Source organism: Diadema setosum, chromosome 1 (assembly GCF_964275005.1).
Source record: "Diadema setosum chromosome 1, eeDiaSeto1, whole genome shotgun sequence".
NCBI classification, from domain to species: Eukaryota; Metazoa; Echinodermata; class Echinoidea; order Diadematoida; family Diadematidae; genus Diadema; species Diadema setosum.
Window position 1 is genome coordinate 33,899,132 of NC_092685.1, and position 21,790 is coordinate 33,920,921.

At 40.5% G+C, this 21,790-nt stretch overlaps 1 protein-coding gene across 3 annotated transcripts in view; it reads left to right on the forward strand.

Moving 5' to 3' along the window:
• Positions 1 to 19,144, forward strand: part of LOC140235642 (Fanconi anemia group M protein homolog) — a 387,390-nt gene extending 368,246 nt beyond the window's left edge. For 2 of the 3 annotated variants that reach the window (XM_072315655.1, XM_072315661.1), the window contains exons 23-24: positions 192 to 286; positions 17,713 to 19,144. In XM_072315655.1, coding sequence (XP_072171756.1) covers positions 192 to 286; positions 17,713 to 17,815 — 198 coding nt within the window. In that variant the 3' untranslated portion in view covers positions 17,816 to 19,144. The remainder of the gene's footprint in view (positions 1 to 191; positions 287 to 17,712) is intronic. The other variant, XM_072315669.1, reaches the window with a different exon arrangement.
• Positions 19,145 to 21,790: the final 2,646 nt, after the last annotated feature.

The following is a 21,790-nucleotide window of genomic DNA, read 5'->3' on the forward strand; positions in this document are numbered from 1 at the left end:
TAATTTTAAAATGTGACTGCAACTTCAACAGTCAGCCATGTTATTTAGAAACAGCAGTGATAGCACTTTTTAACATGTGTACTTTGTATGTTAAGGAGTTTTGAAGTGTTTTTGACATTTTCAATATATGTGTTTGTGTTTATACATGTATATGTGTATGTATATAATAATAGTACATATTTTCGTTACAGGTCCTGAAGTTCTACCAAACCATACCTGGTGTGAGTTATGTAGCTGCTGTGAGCCTGATGCACCATTGTCTTTCCATAGAACAGCTGGGCTCTGCGTAAGTCAAACTGGATTAGGGCTCTGATTTATGGTCTGTAAGCAGATATTTGTATGATCGGAGAGAAATGCAAGGAAAGAAAGAGGGAAGGAGGAAGGGGAGGGAAAAGAGAGTGCTTATCCGGTACTCAACTGCATTATATTTTCATGTTTTGTTCTAATTGCCACGTGGACTTCAGAGCCTGTGACTATTTGCTGCTGATCCACGACCTACTGGTATACATGGTATAAGTACATGCTGTCACAGGGGACTTTCCTCTGAAGGTTGGGGATGAAAGTCCTCCCTGCAAATGGGATCTTTTGTATATAGTGAACTATTGACTTCCTCAAAATGCAGCAGATTGTCAACAGACCGTTTATTCAATCAACTCTTTTGACTTGCGTAACTAATGTGCCTCGAAATAAGTAGCCAATCACTCTCTATTCTTACAATGTAACAATCAATTTATTATACTAATTTCAAAGTTGTGATGGTTTACAAGCTTAATAATAGTATAGTACAAACTTCAGTACTGATTCCCAATTCGACTTAATCTCGAGCTTGGTTGCTCTGCTTGGTAAGTGGTACTAGAAGCTCCCTTGCTGGGTTGCTCTAGGCGGTCGACAATGCCCTGCCTCAAGGCGATGGATAAGTTGTTCCTCGCGTAGTTTGCGGACTTCGTCTGTGCCACCATGGCAGGTCGTCATCACGCCGATCTTGAAATTGAGAGTGCTAGCAATTAACATGTATATGCATATAAAGTCTGTTCACACACCAACAACCAAGTAGTACAGCAGAACATCCATGAACATGATAGAAAGGAATGTTAGTGCACTTGTGTGTTGTAACTATTCAGTAAATGCTGTCTGAATTTACGCTTAAAGGATGATAATGACAAACAGCTTGTGACTTCTGTGGTTGGGAGATCATTCCAATATTTTGGACCTGTATACATAATAGTGTTTCTGGCGAAAAATGTTTGAGTGCGTGGAAGGTGATAAGCATCACGTTAGCGAGTTGGATAGTGGTGGACAGAATTTTTTCATATGAACATCCGTTGTAAAAAAAAAAGCATCAGGAAGATCTTTACATAAAAATACCTAAGTTACAACCAAACAAATCTGTCAGTTTCAACATTTAATTTTTCTGGAAAAAGGCCTTTGTGTGAGATAAATACCCAGCATGGTTAATTATTCTGATTGTTCGCTTTTGAAGAAGAAAAAGTGAATCCAGCAAATATTTGGATGCATTACCCCACACAAGAATTCCATAGATGAGATATGGGGAACTCATGGTTGAATAATACTCTGTAATATGTGGTTTGTTTAGGATTCCTGTGTTCCTTGACAAAATTTTGCTTAAAAAAAAAATTAAAGTGAGTATTCCAGGAGAGGTCGCCATCAATGTAATGTCCTAAAAACTTAATGCTGTCTACTCTGGTTAAATTGATATCGTTAAACTTAATATAATCAGGAGTAACTTGCAGAGAATTGCTGAATAGCATGTAGATCTAATGTGTTTTGTCAACATTTAATGATAACTTGTTGGCATAAATCTGGGACTGAACAAATTTCAATTACTTTATTTCATTATTTATCATGAAAGTGTATTGGGATTGCGGTGCAACAGAAATCAAATTTGTATCATCAGGGAAACAAATGAAGGAAAAAGTCTGTAATGACTTTTGGAGATCGTTGATGTACAACATCAAAAATGGGCTAAGAAGAGAACCATGGGGGACACCACAAGAAATTGACTTCATACTTGACTCACAACCATTTATGTAAACAAATTGTTTTCTGTTTGTGAAGTAGTCTTTAAAGTGAAAACAAAGTTCTGGTAAGGGCCTGAGAACCTGTCTGGCACCATTTCATATTTGCTTGCAATATATCAAAAGAGTCTACAAAGAAACTTACCTGGCTGACGCGGTTTGCCGGAATGATGAGTCGTTTTGGAGTATTTTGAGAAAAATAATAAAAGTCGGTAGACCGACTGTTATTCCAGAAGGCTCCAGACTAACTCGGTCTCAGGGAAAACTCGACCCTATTTCAGACAATTTACACACAGTTCGTGATCGCCATGTTCATCAGTACTCTATACTACGGGTACCAAACGAGGCCTTGATGAGCAGACAGGAAAGTGCGTGCTAATCCTGTACAAAGCAAATGGACAGCGCACGGTCCTCAAGCCTATATAGTACACACACATCACCTCAGTTGCTGAGACGCGCGGTCTTTGAAGTTTTTGTTGTTGTTTATCAAGTGTCTTTGATTGTTTTTAGAGGTGCTTGAGAGGCGCACACTAATTTTGCATGCGCGCCAAAGAGGTTTTTGATGCGCGCGTTGTAACAACTCGGACCATTACTGCGAGTAGCCAGAACGCTACAATGTAGACAGGCCGCTCCCATATGCATAGTACAACGCTGTACAATCCAGAGGGACAATCAATACAACTCATCCCGCCGTCAACAAGCAAAGCGAGGCCGAGTTATCCCCGAGTCCGAGTCTAGCCTGACCCCATTCGGGTAAGTTCTGAGACTGAACGTTTTTGATTAATATTTCCCATTTTCGTCGTTACCTATCGAATATCTTGTCATTACAGCGTTATTCCACACATTTCCTAGGCATGCGTTCACATTTTGGAGCAAAATTTGACAACTTCTGCAGGCGTACCAGAACTTTGTTTGGACTTTAAACCACTCTATAGCCCTCCCACAGATGTCGTAATGGCTTAGCATATAAAGCAAAATATAATGGTCAATGGTATCAACAGCCTTCAAAAAATCAAGAAAAACATGAAAGTGTGGGAAGCATCATCTGAAGCATGAGCTACTTTATCAATGAAGGCTAATGAAGCGTGAGTTGTGCTATGCTGTTTCCTAAATCCGAATTAGAAATTTGAAAGAATAATGCAGTTAACAAGAAATCTAAGAGTTTGTTTATAAACAAGCCTTTCCAGAATTTTCGAAACTGAGGTTAAAAGGGATATCTGGCAGTAATTATTCACAAATTCTTTTGGACCTTTTTTGTATATGGGAACAACTCTAGCGATTTTCATCTTATATGGGACTTGTCCACTGGATGAGGATTGATTGAAAATATAGGTGAGTGGAGAAATTATTTCGGGTATATTTATTATTTCCTTCAAAAGAAAAACTGAAATACCATCATTGCCTGTACTTATCAACAATTTCTTTAATTTTTTCTCCAACAATAGGAATGAAAAATATGGTCTGTGCATTCCTGTCTTTTAGAAACAGGGAATGAAAAGTTGTCTGGATATTTGGTATTCTGCTGGCAAGATCTGGTCCTGAGTTAACAAAGTAATCATTAGATACATCCGTCATTTCCTCTGGTTCATCAACTTAATGACCATCTTTCAAAATACAAGTAGGGGAATTTGTAACAGTGCTGGATTTCAAAGCTGTGTGTATCACCCTCCACATACTCTTTATGTTGAATTTGCATTTTTCAAACTGACTGGAAAAATACAGTTGCTTGGCTAAACGTAACAAAGAAAAAAGTGTATTATGGTAATGGTATCTAGGCATAAAAGCAATAGCATAATCATAGTCTATTCTACTTCAGAGTAATGCACATCATACTTTCCCATTCGAGGAATTGTGATTTAACACAAACAAAACATCTGCCTCATGATAAACTCTTGCCTGTACCTTTATATTGCATTATCCTTTCATTCTCCCTTCAGTCTCACAAAATAAAGGAAGAGAAAGAAATAAAGGCCCCATTGATGTGTCCTACATCACCCCAGACCCCACCCACTACTGCCCTATGAAAGCTGCCTAGCAGCACATGCTTCCTCTTTCCTTGTGACTGTCCCTCCATGTCTCATATTCTGTAGAGCTCTCGGTGCTTTCACCTTTTCCAAGCCCCTATCGTCATTGTTGGATGAGATTGTTCTCTTTTGTAATCTTCTAGGCTCTAGTGATGTTCCTGGGACTGGTATTAGAGTCCCCCAAATCACATATTTCGAGCAAAAATTCATGTTATAAATTGATTTAATTATACCCCCACCTACACATAGTGTGTATTGGGGTAGATAGGAATCACTCTGAGGTCGGGCTGTCGGTCTGTTGTAGAATCTTGTGGATCGAACTACTGTAAAATGAGGAATGTTCACGTGCATTTAAATTTTGCGAGTTCCCACATTTGCGAAATTTAAATGCACACGAAAGTTCTTGCCTACATAATATGCAGTGGATGCCAGTTGCAGTTCGCGAAAATTTCATGCTGCGAGAAAGGCCATCGGCTCCAATTCACAGAATTTTTATGCCAGGAATATATCATGTTTTACAGTGCTCTTTCATTTTTGGAGCAATTGACCCCAAATTTGGCATGTGTGGCGCTATCAAAGGTAGATGTGCCAGACAGCTTTTTTGTTTGCATGATGCATTGTCATGGCTACGGCAAATTTTCGTAAAAACTTGTAGATCGAACTACTCTCATTTTTGTCAAGCCCATTGGAAGTGAGGGGAGACTAAAGGGATCGCCTGTGGCATCTGTCCGTCCATAACGCTACAAAAATTTAGATTTGTACTGAGTGCTTCAATGTCAATCAAACTTGGAGTGAAGAGTGTTCATGCAAAGTTACACATGTTACCAAACAGGAAGGTCACCTTAAGGTCAAAGGTCATAGGCAGGGGTCAACGAACTTAAAGGGGCCGATGTTCAATTTTTATGGTGTGTTTCGATTATGGCTCATAACTTGATTGGTATGTCCGTTTGTGACCAAACTTAACTCTTTATGTGCCATGGTATAAAACCCCTTGCGTGTCACATTATTCTGAGACACCAACATTGTCATGCTTTGTAAAGACATTCTGTTTTTCAAATCCATATAACTTTTATAGGTATCTGTTTAGCTGGACCTGAATTAAGCAAAGTTGTAGAGAAAATGCCAAGCTTTGCTTTTGTGTAAATTGTATGACTAATCTGTTGCTTTTCTTTCAAATGCGAGGAACTACTGTATTGTAAAAAGGCATGACTTTTGCACATGAAATACTGACAGAAACTTAGAAGTTACATACAAATTCAGTAAGGAACACGGCTTACTAGTCAATCACCATATAAAATGCAAGCTATATGTGAGAGGAACGAAATCGCGAGAAACGGTTTCATTGTATCATGGCCTTTGGCGATTTATCGATTGGTTTGGGAGGGTTTGTGAGTTTGAGCAAAATATGCGAAGTTGGCACTCCTTCGACTGAGTCGGGCGTGCGAACGTGGCACATAAAGAGTTAAATGGTAGCTGTCCCTTGGGGAAATGAAGGTCACCACAAGTTCAAAGGTCACAAACAGGGGTTGATGAACTTTTAGGGGCAAATGTAACTGCAAAACACAGCCCGAACGCCGAACATGTTCGGGCTGTGTTTTTAGTCATGATATTAAGTCATGGTAGGGGGTAGTATCGCAGGTTAATTCCAACTTAATACTTTCAGATTTGGTCCAATTGTTGATAATAATTGCCTAGGAACATTTTGCTCCTCCAATAGTCCCTTTCTGTAAAAATTTATGACAAGAGGAATCTGTGAGAATGACAACTGCTCCGTTCGACGGATTTGAAACCTGTGCATGTGCACTAACTGGAGTGCAATGTAGGCTTTTCACAAGGCCTTTTCGCTGTATTGCATTGCTTTCTGGGCGAATGAAGAAGCGATATCGCTGCCGAGCGCGACGGCGTGAGAGCGAAAGGGCCTTGTCCAAAGGCAAAAACACTGTGCCTTTCATGCATATTAATATCACCAATGCGCTATGTGCCTCCGCAAAGGTTGTTTCGAAAAATGAAGGGAGGAACAAGGAGAATGGAGATGGACTTGTAGAAAACGTTTTTTCAAGACCATGGGATCAGTCGGGAAATTAGCGAGTAAACGGCAGGTAAGAATTAGATAGGAAACATATGTATAGTACAAAAGTAAGCCTTTTGCTGGTGAAATACGTATTGTCATTGATCAAGATTGACCAAAAACCAATAGATATTACTACTGGATGTATCACAAATCCAAATCAAGCAGAAAAAGTGCATTTTCACGGTGCTTACACGCTGTAAACGGCAGGTAAGAATTAGATAGGAAACATATGTATAGTACAAAAGTAAGCCTTTTGCTGGTGAAATACGTATTGTCATTGATCAAGATTGACCAAAAACCAATAGATATTACTACTGGATGTATCACAAATCCAAATCAAGCAGAAAAAGTGCATTTTCACGGTGCTTACACGCTGTGCGCGTGAAAACAAAAACAAAATGAAATGCTTAAAATTGTCTGAAACATCAAGAAAATTAGTCGGGAAGTTGTTTTGAGCATTTAAAAATTTTCACACGCGTGTAATGATGACCTGGGTAATTAGCATAGTACAGAACGATCAGTCATGACTTGAAGTTTATGTCTACCAAAAATGATAAAGAATTAACATTTAGTGATGACATTATGATGATCATGTGACAATTACAAAATGGCACCTAGATGATGTCCTAGATAAGTTATCATCATGAAAATATTATTGTCACTAGATATTATTATGAGTTATGTTGAGTGACAATTTCATGTTATTCCGTCATGTCATTGTTGAGATATGCTACTCACAAAATATGGCAGAAAGAAGGAAAAATACAAAGAAAAAAATAGGGAAAGATTTTGACAAACACAATAGGTGATACACTGATAGCGTATCACCCTAAAAAAAATGTAAAAAAATCTTTCAAAATGTGGATCAAACTACTCTCAGATTAATTCCTTTTAAACTGAGAGAGTAGTTTCAGTTGAAATTTGGGATATGTCATTAATGTAATGTGTAGTTGTGCAAGATTTTTTTTTGTGGGTGTGAATAAATCTGTTGCCATGGCAACAGCAGTTTTTTATTCCAATCATACAAAAACATGTGGATTGACCTAACTCCCAGAGTTTTGGAGTATTTGACTTGAATTTTGGCACATGTGACCACTAAGTGTGTAGATGTGCAGAACACATCTTTCGTCGATGTTGAACAATGCGTTGCCATGGTAACAGCATTTTTTCACTAAAAAACATACAAACATATTGTTGATTTTGCTAACTCCCTCAGTCTGAGCATTTGGTTTGAAAAATGGTTTGTAGACGTGCAAAGTTAATCCTTTGTCGTTGCTGAACAATGCGTTACCATGGCAACAGCATATCTTGAATGAAAATCATACAAAAGTACTGTGGATTCAGTTAACTCCCTCAGTCTTTGAGCAATTGGCTTGAAATTTGGCGCATGTGAATGCTACAGTACATAGATGTGCAAACTTAATCTGTCATTGTTGAACAGTGCATTGCCATGGTAACAGCATTTTTCACTAAAAAGCTTACAGTAATATTGTGGATTCAGCTTACTCCCTTAGTGTAGCATTTAGCTTGAAATTTGGCACATGTGACCACTATGGTACATATAGTGCATTTTTTGAATGAAAAATCATGCAAAAATACTGTGGATTCAGTTATAACTCCCTCAGTGTACAGCAAATGTTCCTGCATTCTCTGGCCACAGGATTTCAAAACGATAACATCAGGATGGACATGCAACCACTCCTAAGTGATCCTGGGGTGTCGGATGAGGCTTTGTTCAGACACTTTCAAGCCTCAGAAACTAGTGAGACTGAAAGATGAGTTAAACAAAAGACATCAAAGGCAAAAATAAACCAGATAGAGCCGGAGATGAGCAGCCTTCAGAAGCAGCTATGGGACATTCGAGCCGAGTTGGCTAGCCTGAAAGCTGGCAGCCAAAACCGCCCGATAGCCCAGCAGAATGGACCACCAACAAGAGGAAGAAGGCCTGACTGGGGATGCCAAGCGTGTCGACAACAAGGCAAGGGCACAGAGTGTACCCATTGTTTCCACTGTGGCAGTGGATACTATTTCCTAAGGGGCTGCAGAGCGTGTTACCAGACGGGAAACGCGACAGGGTTGCCAAGGAGGGACGACTGGCAACCTCTGGCGAACCAAAGTCCCAACCCCAACACACAGTGGGGAGAAACCCTCAAAAGGAAACACCAACACCTCAGCCAATCCACAACCAGAATAAACCCAACAATCCCAAGCCATCGTTAACAGGAATTCATCTATATTCAAATCCTATCCCCATGTAGGAGTTGTCCTGATTTGAAGACACCGTAGGAGACTGGTAAGCCTTATTGGAGAAAAGTGCATGGTGAGGTGTCGAGTCAATGGTGTGTCGACCAGTGCTCTTTGGAACACAGGAGCCCAGGTGTCTATTGTCTCCCGTGCATGGAAGGATAGGTATCTGCCAAACAAGGTCATCCAACCCATTACCGAATTGATGGAAGGGCAGAATTTGCAGCTGCCATCATTCCTGGGCCCTGTTTTATCAAGATAAAGTTAGCATTGATTGTGAAATCAACTCTAACTTTATCCAACTTGAAGTCCGCTATAACTTTAAATCAACTGCAAGTTTCCGTTTTACGAAGAGACTTAATAGTCGATTATAGTTATAGCTCATCACCATGACTTAATTATTGATTTAGTCAAAAGAAAAAACACAGGACGAGGCTGGTTTCCGTTACTGTCTGCTTAAAAACAATACAATACATAAAGCAAAACAAACAACAAAAACATGTATGTACATGATTGTAGTCTGCTAGTGCAACGCAGTATTATTAGCGCTACAGCCGCTGAATTAGAAGTATGTTTGCAACAGAACCGCAAAATACGCCGTTTTGCATTGTATTGAAGAAAGTAGGTTGATCTAGCACATCTCGAGCTCAACAAAAAATCTGCATACACGCGTACCATAAAGATCCCGCACACTACGTAAGATCTCAGCTCAGTAAATCTAATGTTATAACAGTATTCATTGATGTGGATATAAATGTACAGTAACCGACTGTCCAAGGTGAAGGTCGTATATTCATTGTTTCATGTCTTGTGTGTTTACGTGTAGGATTATATATGGAAACCTGTGAGAGTGTGGTGACTACTCTACACCCTACTACAGTAGCTTGTCTTTACTTCTACGGCGGCGCAGATCGGCTTTGTAAAGAATAGATCACGAGTCTACATGTCAAAATTCTAGACCTAGTAGACGCTCTAGTCTGCAGTATTACGGTAAGTACAAACGACTTGCTGTAACGTTACTTAGGGGGTTTGTTGAAAAGTCTACGTCTCCTTATTCATCTCCGGTGGTCTGTGTTAGGAAGGAGGATGGCGGCCCACGGCTGTGCATAGATTACCGGGAGTTGAACAAGAAGACCATTTGCGACCGCCAGCCAATACCCCGCATCCAGGATGTCCTCGATGGGCTCGGAGGAAGCCACTGGTTTACTACATTCGACCAGGGCAAGGCCTATCACCAGGGGTATATGGACAAGGACAGCCAACCAATGACCGCGTTTGTCACCCCCTGGGGCTTATACCAATGGGTATGCATACCTTTTGGTTTGAAGAATGCCCCGGCGGTATATCAACGCCATATGGAATGGACCATGGATGGCCTAACTCATAGGTTTTGCGTCGTGTACTTGGATGATATTCTGGTATACAGCCAAAATTTTGATGACCGTCTCAACCACATCCAACAGGTCTTGCAGAGGATGAAGCAGCAAGGAATCAAGGTGAAACCAGCGAAATGTATGCTGTTTCAGAAGGAGGTAAAGTACCTGGGCCGGATCGTCTCCAACAAGGGACATCGACCAGATCCAAAAGATACAGCAGCACTACAGTCCTTGAGAAATAAGCGCTCAAAGAACATAGGTGGTGTGAGACAAGTACTTGGTCTTGTTGGATATTACCGCAGGTACATCATTGATTTCTCCCGAAAAGCTAAACCCCTCTATGACCTGTTGAAGGGACCACCACACCAAGACCCAGAACTGGACAAAAAGACAAGCAACCCAAGGAACAGGAAAATAAAAGTAAAGAAACATCTAGTCCCATCCAGTCAGCCAATCACATGGACAAACGACCATCAGATGATACTAGAAAATCTCATTGATAAACTTTCATCACCCCCAATCATGGCATACCCGGATTTTTACAGATCATTTGCACTGTTCACAGATGCGTCACAGGAAGGACTAGGTGCGGTTTTGACCCAGGAACAAGATGGAAAGATTTGTGTGATTGGGTATGGTTCCCGTACCTTATCTCCTGCCGAGAAGAACTACCACCTGCATTCTGGCAAGCTAGCATTTCTAGCTCTGAAATGGGCTGTGACAGAACATTTCCCGGATTATTTGTTTTATGCGCCCAGCTTTACCATCTTCACAGACAACAACCCTCTGACTTACATCATGACCACAGCAAGGTTAAACGCAACTGGACAGAGGTGGGTCTCAGAGCTTGCTGACTTCAACTTTTCAGTGAAATATCTCCCTGGAAAGAAGAACCAAGTGGCAGATATGCTTTCTAGGTTACCGGTGGACTTGGCAGAATACCAGTAGATGTGCACGAAGGAGGTCTTCCCAGACACATTTACAGCAATGTACGCTGCAGTGTAACAACAAGGGACTGAGGCAGTTTTCGTTCATGCCCTGTCCACTGACATTGCGAGGGAGAGCGAAGTAGGAGGTCCCGAGACACCACCAATCCTGACTAGCGAAACAATTCGAACAGCACAAGAACAAGACCCAGCAATCAGACCAGTCCTACAAGCCAAACTTCAAAACAAGTTCCCAAGCCGAGAAGCCCAAAAAGACATGCATCCCTGCTCTCGTCGTCTTTTACATGAATGCAAACAGTTGAATGTTGGCGAAGATGGCGTCCTGGTACGAAAAACTGCCAATTACTGTCAAATGCTACTACCCAAATGTTATCACCAACTAGTTCTACAACAATTACATGACAACATGGGGCATCAAGGCGCAGACCGTGTACTCTCTCTCCCCTGGAATCGGTTTTACTGGCCTCATATGCAACAAGACGTTGAGCAGTACATAGGACACACATGTTCATGCATAGTAAGGAGAACGAAGGCACAACTCAATATGATCATTGCATCTCAGCCTTTCAAGCTGGTGTCCTTAGATTTCCTCCATCTAGAGAAGAGTATTGGAGGACAGGAGTACATACTGGTCATTGTAGATCACTATACCAAATTAGCACGGGCTTATGCAACCTCCAACAAGAGCGCAAAGACTGCAGCTGACAAGTTTTTCAACGACTTTGTCCTACGGTTTGGTCTACCCAAGCGAATACATCATGACCAAGGGAGGGAGTTTGAGAATAAGTTTTTCTCACAGCTTTGTCATCTTACTGGAATTTCGAGATTGCACACAATATCGTACCATCCTGAGGGAAATGGGAAAGTAGAGAGGATGAACAGGACAGTACTTGGAATGCTGCGCACACTACCAACCACAGAGAAGGCCAGGTGGAAAGAGCATCTCAACAAAGTGGTCCACGCGTACAACTGTACCCGGCACTCCTCCACAGGGTATTTCCCATTTTTACTCCTGTATGGCAGAACGCCCCGTCTCCTAGTCGATTTGGCATTTGGCCTTAAAACTGCAGAAGACTCAGGCACCCCAATAGACTATGACAACTATGTAGAAAAGTGGAAGGACCAAATGGAGGAGGCATACAAGATGGCTTCCCAGCGAATGACAACATCAGCCAGACATAAACGGCTCTATGACAAGAACATCTACAGTCCAATCCTCTATCCTGGTGACAGAGTGTTGGTCAAGAATTAGGCTCCTACAAGTGGTCCTGGAAAGCTCCGCAGATACTGGGAGGAGACAGTGTACAGAGTTGTCGCTCAAAAGGAGGAAATGCCAGTGTACGATATTGCGCCAGAGAGTGGTAAAGGGCGAACTCGAATTCTCCACAGGAATCACCTTCTGCCTTGTGACTATCTTGAAAAAGAGTCCCCAATCATGCCAAAACATGTACCTCAAAGACCTGAAACCCGTTCCTCAGCAAGCCGGCCTCCGAAGAGGAGACAGCCACCACAGTCACCACCTCCAGATGAGATCTCAGACTCAGACGACTCAGAATCAGGTTACTACCTGGAATACAGGCAGAGAGTTCAGGAACGCGGCCCAGGTATGAACCAGGAGACACTCCACCAATCACTGGAAGTGCCTGAGAGAAACGAGATGGATGGTGACCAAATTGTTGAAAATGTCCTAGAACATAGAGCTGATGAAGCCCCAGTTGACAGAACTCAGGACATTGAGGAGACCCACTAACCACCTGAAAGTGAAGAAATCGATGAAAATCCAGCACCACCACAAACCCCACCACAGACCCAAGAGAGAAGGACATCTAGCCGCACCAGGAGACCTCCGACCACTTTCACATATGAACAACTGGGGCAGCCTTGGACTATTGGTCACATGAACACCATGTCTGGCCACAGACAAGAGAATCTAGTCTATCGACCCCAGCTTACAACATACAACCACCAACCTTTTCCCAACTTCTACACTGATGTGAACCCCAGCCAGCCTTTCATCCAACCCTCCATTCCTCCTCAATACCTCCTTCGTAATCAATACTCTAACTTTAACCAACAACCTTTCCCCCTCTTTCCTGTTCCTGCCCAACTGCATCCTCCTATGGGAATGAGTTCCAGTGGGCCAAACAGTTCATATCACCATCACCACTACCCTCCAGATCCTGACATGATGACCCTATGATGTCTGCTGCACACACAAGATGTCTACGAGTCTGCAAATCATCTGTTCATCGCATCATGACATTTCTAGAAATCTGCTGTCAACCACTATTTCGGCGCAATTGGTCAAAAATTGTGTTGCTTATGTTCCTACTCACCTAGGAGAGATAAAAAAGCTCTTTCAAAATGCTCCTGTGATTTTATGTGATGCCAAGGGACATATAAACAAAAACTGAAATCATTTCGAAGGCAAGATTATACCACTAAGCCATTGGTGGAGGGTTAAGTTCGGCCAACAGGCTTAAAAGTGCATGTCGCCAACGATGATTTTTTATGTTTTCTCAACTTTGTGGGAAAATATGAGCATAAAGAAGAAGCTTACAGTTTCAGAAAAGTAGTGTAACGTTCTGTGAAAACCTAACACAACACGGGAACCATCAAAGGAGATCACTTGTTCATGTTTCCGGCCACACCCTTTGCCGTATACCACCTGCCATCAGACCTGACTGGCGCCAGGCACCCCCAAAGGCAGAAAACAAACCAGTGAGCGAGTGTAAACCCCTTTTAACGACTGGTGCCGTTAAAGGAAATAATGTTACAGAACATTTTTCTGAAAACAGTATACAATCACACGGATGAGCCTAACATCACATTTTCAGCAGTCTGCTTTTTTTTAAATCCCTTTGATCTAAGCGAGTTACGGGTGGGTCGTGGTATTGGAAAGATAAAGGCCTTTCCAGCCCTTTCCTTTACAGCATACCTCTCCTCCAGAGCCCAACTTCAGGCACTGATAGGATGTGACATTACTTCAGACTTGCTTTGATGTGGCATGCAAAATGTCTAAGTAGCACGGGTCAGCAAACCAGAGCTGACACATTAACTGCTTAGATCTCATCCTGGACCCTGAGCTCCTCGGCGGTATCAAGTCCATTCACATGCAACTGGTAGAATGCTTTAATAATTGTGCTCATGTGCAGCAAGGGCTGATAAGCAACGAGGTTTGTGGTGCAGCCAGTGTCAATAAGGGTAGGCATCATCTTGTCATAATGTGGGAGCAGATCATCAGAAAACACCCTATCTGCTCAAGTAGCGCTGTATCAAAATTTCGAAGATGAGTTCTGCTACAAGCGAGTATCTGTACTGGAATCATGACGGCATGGGTCATGATGTGACCCCTGACTCTCTGTAATGCTTCAGTACCAAATTTCATTCTTTTGCACTATAAATGTTTCAAGGCATGCATTGGGAGGTGGAAAAAAGTGGAAATGGAAAAAAAGGAATGAATGAATGAAGGTGCAAATGCACAATGTAGAGCAGGATTTAGATGAGCCATGATCAGTAGTTTGATATTGCTGCACACTTAAAGCCGGGGGGGGGGGGGGGGGGTTGAAGGCCTAATTGACTGGAGGAGGCATTGTCGCAATGCAAGCGTCTTGAAGAAAAATATTTGTGCTGTCACAACTAACACGATTCCAGGGCAACATCCAAGATGTCTTTACACAAAGGGACTACTTATCTGCTTGGAAGTCACGGAGATGTCGGCTTTTGCAGTCACAGGGACTTATCAGAGATGTCTTTTCTTAGCGACTTCTGCATATCGTTGCCATCAGGTTATTATGGGTCTCCGAAAGTTGCAGGGATATCTCAAAGACGTTGCAGACAAATTTAGTCCCCACGACATGGTCACAAGTGATGGAGACTTCGCGGAGACGTCTCCAAGACCAGCCAGAAGCCGGAAATAGTCTCTGCAAAAAATCTGAAATGTTTGATTCTCCAGCAAATCTTGAAGATTGGGCTTGTCTCCAGGAGATGTGAGTCGAAGAGATGCTTTAGAGACTAGAGTTGCAACCTAGTCTTTAGAGCAATGAGATACCAACTTAAAGTCTCAGGCAAATATGATATAATACCCATCCGCATCCAAGCACTTTAGAATCTTAAAGGCATAATTTACCATTTGCAGATGAAACAAAAACGCAGCATCAGTGCTTTAAGATAGTTCTTAAATGTGAGTTAGGGATAGAAACAACCCCTGTGAAAATCTGAGTCTGTAAAATGGCTGTTAAGTATTGTTTAGGAAACATTCTTATGTTTCCTCCAATCGTGTTAGTTGTGACAGCGCAAATATTTTTCTTCGAGACGCTTGCATTGCGACAATACCTCCTCCAGTCAATTAGGCCTTCAACCCCCCACTTTAAGTTTGCAGCAATATCAAACTACTGATCATGGCTCATCTAAATCCTGCTCTACATTGTTCACATTATTTATCCAAAATGTGAACAATAGCTATAAGAATGTTTCCTGACTAAACCTCCTACAGTTACAGTTTACTGAGAAAAATATTGATATCTCCTTATATTTTAGGCTTTATCGCAAAAATTTTATACAGGATGTTTTGTTGTACAACAGACCTACACATGTGCATTATACAAGTATGTCATATCTTGAATTTTTTTTTCTCTAAAGCACTGTTCCCAAAGGTAAACGGGACCTTATAACCCTAGATTGTGTCATGGAAGTTGTACTGTGGCATACTGTATACGCTATATATTTCGCGGGGGTTTTATTTTCGCGAGTCGGGAGCTCTTCGCGAAATTAACAACACGCGAAAATATTACCTTCCAAAATGAATCCCATGCCTTGATGATACGAACATTTCAGTACTAGTATACCATGTCACGGCTTACCGAACAGACCATACTGGCTAAGCTTGTTTACGCACGTCCACGTCTACTTACGAATACTGTAGAGAGCCAATCCACTATCGCAAGGGGACCACTCGTCAGAAATCTAGCGCGATGGACTTAACCACTTCAAAAATGTTCAATTCTAACTTACTAGTTCACAGAGTTTGGCAAGTCTTTTTCATGCAGTGTATAACTAGTATCATTCTTATTTGCTCGTAAGTTGAAAATTCACACTTTCTTTGCTACTTCATATTTTCTCTGGTCCCCCAATCGCGAATTTAACCACTCGCGAAAATGTGTGACGGCGGCAATTCGCGCAAATTTATGTACACGAAAATTATAGCATATACAGTATCTAATCTGTTTCCTGTTAATAGTGTCACTGGCACCTGTAAATATGCTTGTACCCTACATGGGGTCGCCAGGACCGTCATATTCTCTAAACGGTAGGCCTATATTTCGCTGGGGTGGCACATAAAATTTCCTAGAAGGCATTTCGAACCGAACTTTCTTACACAAGTTCAAAATAGCAAATTGATGCCAACCTGATCTACTAAAATCTCTCTTAAACACAACAGATTTTTTTTTTCATCCAGAATAGGAGTGATCTTCATAATTATTATTCTATTGAATTTAAAGGGATCGTATACTTTTGGTTGAGACCTAATTTCAGGTTTCTAACATTTTTTTAGTAAGATAATGAGAAACCTTGGTTTTCGAAATGGCTGAGATATCCAAAACAGAGCGATTCTGATGAAGTGTGGGACCCACACTTCATTATGATCGCTTTGTTTTACTTTGTTTCTAGATGTTTCAGTCATTCCAAACCTGATTTTCATCAAATAAACTAATCCAACCATCAAATCCTGAAAACTCTTTGAAAGGAAATTACCCATAATTCTAATTAGCTGTTTTGGCTGTCATTCTAAGCAAATGCAAACATATTGAATTATATTAAGTGGCCATATCATACCAGGCCATAATTGAAACGACGCACAAAAGAATATATGTAATCATTATTTCAAAGTGAGATTGAAGGGTGACCAAGTGTTCAAATTAAATTTTCAAGTAAGGATCTGAATAAGATCCCCAGAACTTTTTGACTCTTATGAGTGTATACCTAGTGTTTGAAATCTTTCACACGAAAGGCAGACATATTGATGCTACTCGTGAGAAAGCCCACCCCTCCCTCTCCCACAGCCCTCAACAACTGCAGTTCTATTACCAAGGCTGGCATTCCTGCTTTATTGACGACAGGCAAGCCATTTTTAAATTACGCACCTATTATGAACATAATGGTTCGACCCCAAATGACCTTTAGGGTGACCTTATAAGGTAAAGTTTACTTCAGATCATAAAAACAACTTCAGAATCGAATTCATTGACACAAAAAAGACCTTTAAAGCTGACTTTGCAAATTATTGTAACATTTTTAAGGTATTTAATTGATATAGTGGCCTTTAAACGTAGGTGGCGGCCATATTGGATTTTGCCAATATGCTGCCTTGGAGGGCGCCCTTCACTAGAAATATGCCTTCTTTTTTTTTCAGCCGTCAACAACTGCAATTCTATTACCAAAGCTAGCATTCCTGGAATATTAACCAGGGGCAAGCCATATGGTTAGATTACCTGTTATGGATCCAATGGCTTGACCCCCAAATGACCTTAAGATGACCTTATAAGGAAAATTTGACTTTAGACCATAAAAACAACTTCAGATTTGAATTCCTTGACCCAGAAAACCTCTAAAACTGACTTTTTGAATGATTGTTACCCCTTTATGTTTTCAGTTGCAAGTGACTTTTAAACCTTAGGTGGCAGCCATATTGGATTTTGCCAATATGACCACCCCAGAGGGCACCCTTTTTGGCACCCATCAAAATCGAAATAGTACGTTTGGGCTACATGTGTAGTCCCTTGTGCCCCCCCCCCCCCCACTATATCTTTATTTGTGAGACCAAGGGTGACATTAAAAGGTAATGCAATATAGGCACAGGTAGGAGCTAGAGTTTATCACATACAGACAAGACGATTATTACTGATCCTCCAAGTCTGATAGGTTGCTAATGCTTAGATGAACTCACAGCTGAACAATGCACCATGTGTAAACATCTATTCATTGTGTCTGCATTCCATTTTTCTGTTACTGCAGCCACAAGTCCCTGCTGCAGACAATGGTGTCATCTTCAAGGGTACGACAAATCCTGAATTACCTCACCCACTGCTTTGACGAGCAAATGACGGGATCTATATGACAGTCTGTGAGCTCAAGATGACCAGTCAGCCATCCATGTAGACTTCCAGTTCTACTGCTGCAAATTGAACTGGCCAATTGTCCGTTTCATTAGATGATACACTGTACCAACATATCAACCTATTGTGTTTGTCAGAATCTTTTTTTCCTTTTTTTTTCTTCTTTTTTTTTTTAAGCCTCCAACAGGAAGTGTCACTGGAGGCATTGTGTTTTCAGGTTGTCCGTCTGTTTGTAATCAGTTTTATGGATGACGTAGCATAAGAATTGCTTGAAGTATCAAAGTGGCATTTGGTATATTAGTACCAGAAGACGAAACTGCGCCTATCAACCGAGTGCACATGCTCAAGGACTCATTCTACATTTCACTGTTTTTCCCCACATCTCTGCAATGTCTGGAGGTATTTTTGTTAAACTTTAAAGGAACATTCCAGACGATTTTCATAATTTCACATCATGTAGTACATAAATTGACAACTCCACGTATAGATTTCTGGAATTTATTGTGGTTCTTGAACAGAGAAACAATACTCTGAAAAACCTTAAACAAATTACACTGAACAAGGTTGATGACATAGGAGGCTCACATATTTCAGAAATGTAGCAGTGAAATTCCATTACAATACCGCTTGCTTGCAAGTTCACCTGTGTATAATCTATGCATGCCATCTTCTTTTGTTGTGCTTCCTTGAGCCCCAACTCATGCATTCTTATGGTGACTCTGCCATGTCATCATCCTTGTTCATTGCAATTTGTTCTAAATTTTGAAAATATTCTTATTCTTCATCCCAATTATCATAAATTCTGAAACTCTGTCCTCAGTATAACTAATTTTATAGTTGTTCAAATGTAAAAATCTGAAAATCATCCGGAGGTCTCCTTTAAGTCAAGTCCACACAAATTGACTGAGTGTACATATGTCAAATGATCGGCTTAGTCAATGAAAATAAAAAGTCCGACATCACACTCATAGACTTCTTTGTATTCCCCTGCACAAGTCAATTTTCCTAAATCTACTTATCACCTACATAGTATATGTGGATCAATTCTTGGGAAAATTTCAAGGAAATTCATTAAATTGGCACCACATATGTCTGAACTACACTCAAATGCAAAGCATAATCAATCACTGTCAAAGCACACCATGCATTAATTTGGTATATGCTATAGACTCCAGACTTGCTGGAGTGCCCCAGTTACTACGCTAGCCAGTAGGAGTGTTGTTCATACCTGTACACACAAAGACTACATAAACATTGCACAGGCTCATGATTATTTCCTTGGAAGATTACATGTGGCTGGGAGGGAGTAAAGCCATTTGGCAAAAAAAAAATCAAACTTTCCTCTGTATTGACCTAATTGTCTGAGATGTGTGATGATTATGTTGACATATGTAAGAGGCTCTTTTTCCAGGGAGAGTTGCATCTTTCCTATGTGTTTTGCTTAACTTATATATACACATCAATAGCCATGATCATGGTTTCTGTTATTCCAAAAATTCATCAATGTTAAGATTTATTAATCCAAAAATGAAATAAGGTTTGTTCTTCCAAAGGTTCATTGACCTGAAAGTGACATACACTTACAGTTCATTCCAAAAGTCCATTAATCAAAAAAAAAAAAAAAAAAGGAAATTTTTCATTTTAGGTATAATGAACCTTTGGAATTACAAACTTATTTTATCTTCAGACTAATGGGAGAAGTAGGATGTCTTCAGAATGACATGTACATTTTGACTTTGTGGCAAATCAAGAGGATCATACATTATTATACACTGAAATAAATTAAACTGCAAATAAAGACCTACACAGTACATTCAGACACAGAAGCAAATTGCCCAACATAAGAATTATTCTTCCTGTACAATAATGGCCAATTCCATTGCTCCTTTTAAAGCAACTTTGGATACATTATATATAAGGTTGTACATGTAATGTACAAAATAAACACTGCATTTTCCAAATAGAATTGTTTTATCAACTGTGTTCCTTTAGCTAGTTTAATCGTGCCTCATTTGAGCAAGACGTACTAGAAATGTTGTGATCCATGATTTGAATCCTCAGCCTCTTACCATGGGCATGGTTTCCTTGAAGGCAAGAAGGTAATGAAAGGAAAAAGTGTACGTTAACTTTGTTGACAGTTCTTTATTCTTTATTATTGTTTACAGTTTTTTCATTCTGAAAATGAAATAATATTCGTTTTCCCCAAGGTTTGTTAATCCAAAAACAAAATAAATTTCATAATGTGAATGGTTTATTAATATGCACCTTTTATCAGGTTGGTATCAACGAACCCATTTCATTTTTAGACCATTGAACCACTGGAATAACAAACCTCATTTCAGTTCCGAAACACCACAAATATTTGAAATAATATAGTAGGGCGGATATGTAGCAAAAATTGGTCGAGATGCTCGCATCCGGCGGAAAGTATGAAATTTTGCACATATTGGTATTTTGGGGTGCTGATTTAAAAAATTGCCAGATCCAAGAGATCTAACCACGGGGTCGGCTGCCATTTTCAATTCCAATATGGCCGCCATCACAAAACTAATTTAAATATCCCTATCTTCAGTTCTGAATGACCTGTGGTACCAAAATTTGGTACACAAGAGCATTCTGACATATTGAATTTGATGACAGATTAATTTGAAGTGTCTGACAAACATCGAATTGCCGCCATTTTGAATTCCAATATGGCCGCCTCAACGAAATGTTCAAAATCCCTATCTCGAGTTCTAAGTGGTGAGTGACGATGAAATTAGGTGCAAACAAGTATTTCAACATACTGAGTTAAAAAATGGACTAATGTGATGTGTCTGACAAATGCAATGCCTGCTATTTTGAATTCTAGTATGGCTGCGAAGACAAACATCACGACTAACATTCACGGACATGCCAAAAAGTGCAGCAAAAATGAAGCATAATGCACCTTTCACTGATGTCACTATGTAAATACAGCAGCGCACTTGCAATCACTTACAAAGGCGTGCTCAATCAGGTAGCCTAATTTACAAACCTGAGATAGCAATTTTCAACACTCCAACATGGCAACTATGTAGGAAATTTCAAATTGACTGCCGTGCAGCTTGTCAGACATGTCAAATAAGTCTGTTGTTGAAGTAATCATATCACCATGCTTTTATGTATCAAATTTCAATGGCTTATGTCATTTAGAACTGAAGATAGGGATTTTGACGGCGGCCATATTGGAATTCAAAATGGTGGCCGACCCTGTGGCCATATTTCTTCTATCCGGCAATTTTTGAAATCAGCGCCCCAAAATACCCCTATTCGCAAAATTTCATACTTTCCGCATGATGTCAGCATCTTTTTCACATATCTGTCCCACTAATAAGCCCTTTTCATTTTTGCAATAACGAACATCTAGGTATAAACAGAATTAGTGTTTTTCAGAAAAATTAATTTTCACATTAACAAACGACTTATGAACATTACCTGTAAATTTTCCCCATAATTTCTTGATAAATACATGCACCAGCAGTTTGTGTCCAGAATAAAAGGTAATTTTTGACACTCTTAGTCCCATTTCTTGTCGACCCAAGTGAGCTAATGCAGTGTTAATAGAGCGTCGAGAGCGTTTATGACTGTACACACTGTATCAACATGGCAGCTACACGGATGTGGCCGGACTAGCATGGCATCTACATGGCATCTACACGGCACTAACACAGACAAAGCCGGCAACTACACAGTCCGTGCAGGCAGAGCACGGCATCTACACGGATCAATAGGGCATCTACACGGACCAACACGGCAGCAACACAGGCCAACATGGCAGCTACACGTGCCACGCCTGCAGACGAAAAAGCAAGCAATTTTTTCATCAGTCACATTGTGGTAACATATCTGATGCATCAAATGCATCAAAACTTCCATTAGCATACATTTCAGACTCAACACCAATCATTCCAATAAATGTAATTTAACTCGTAAAAACATCACCATGTGACTATTAT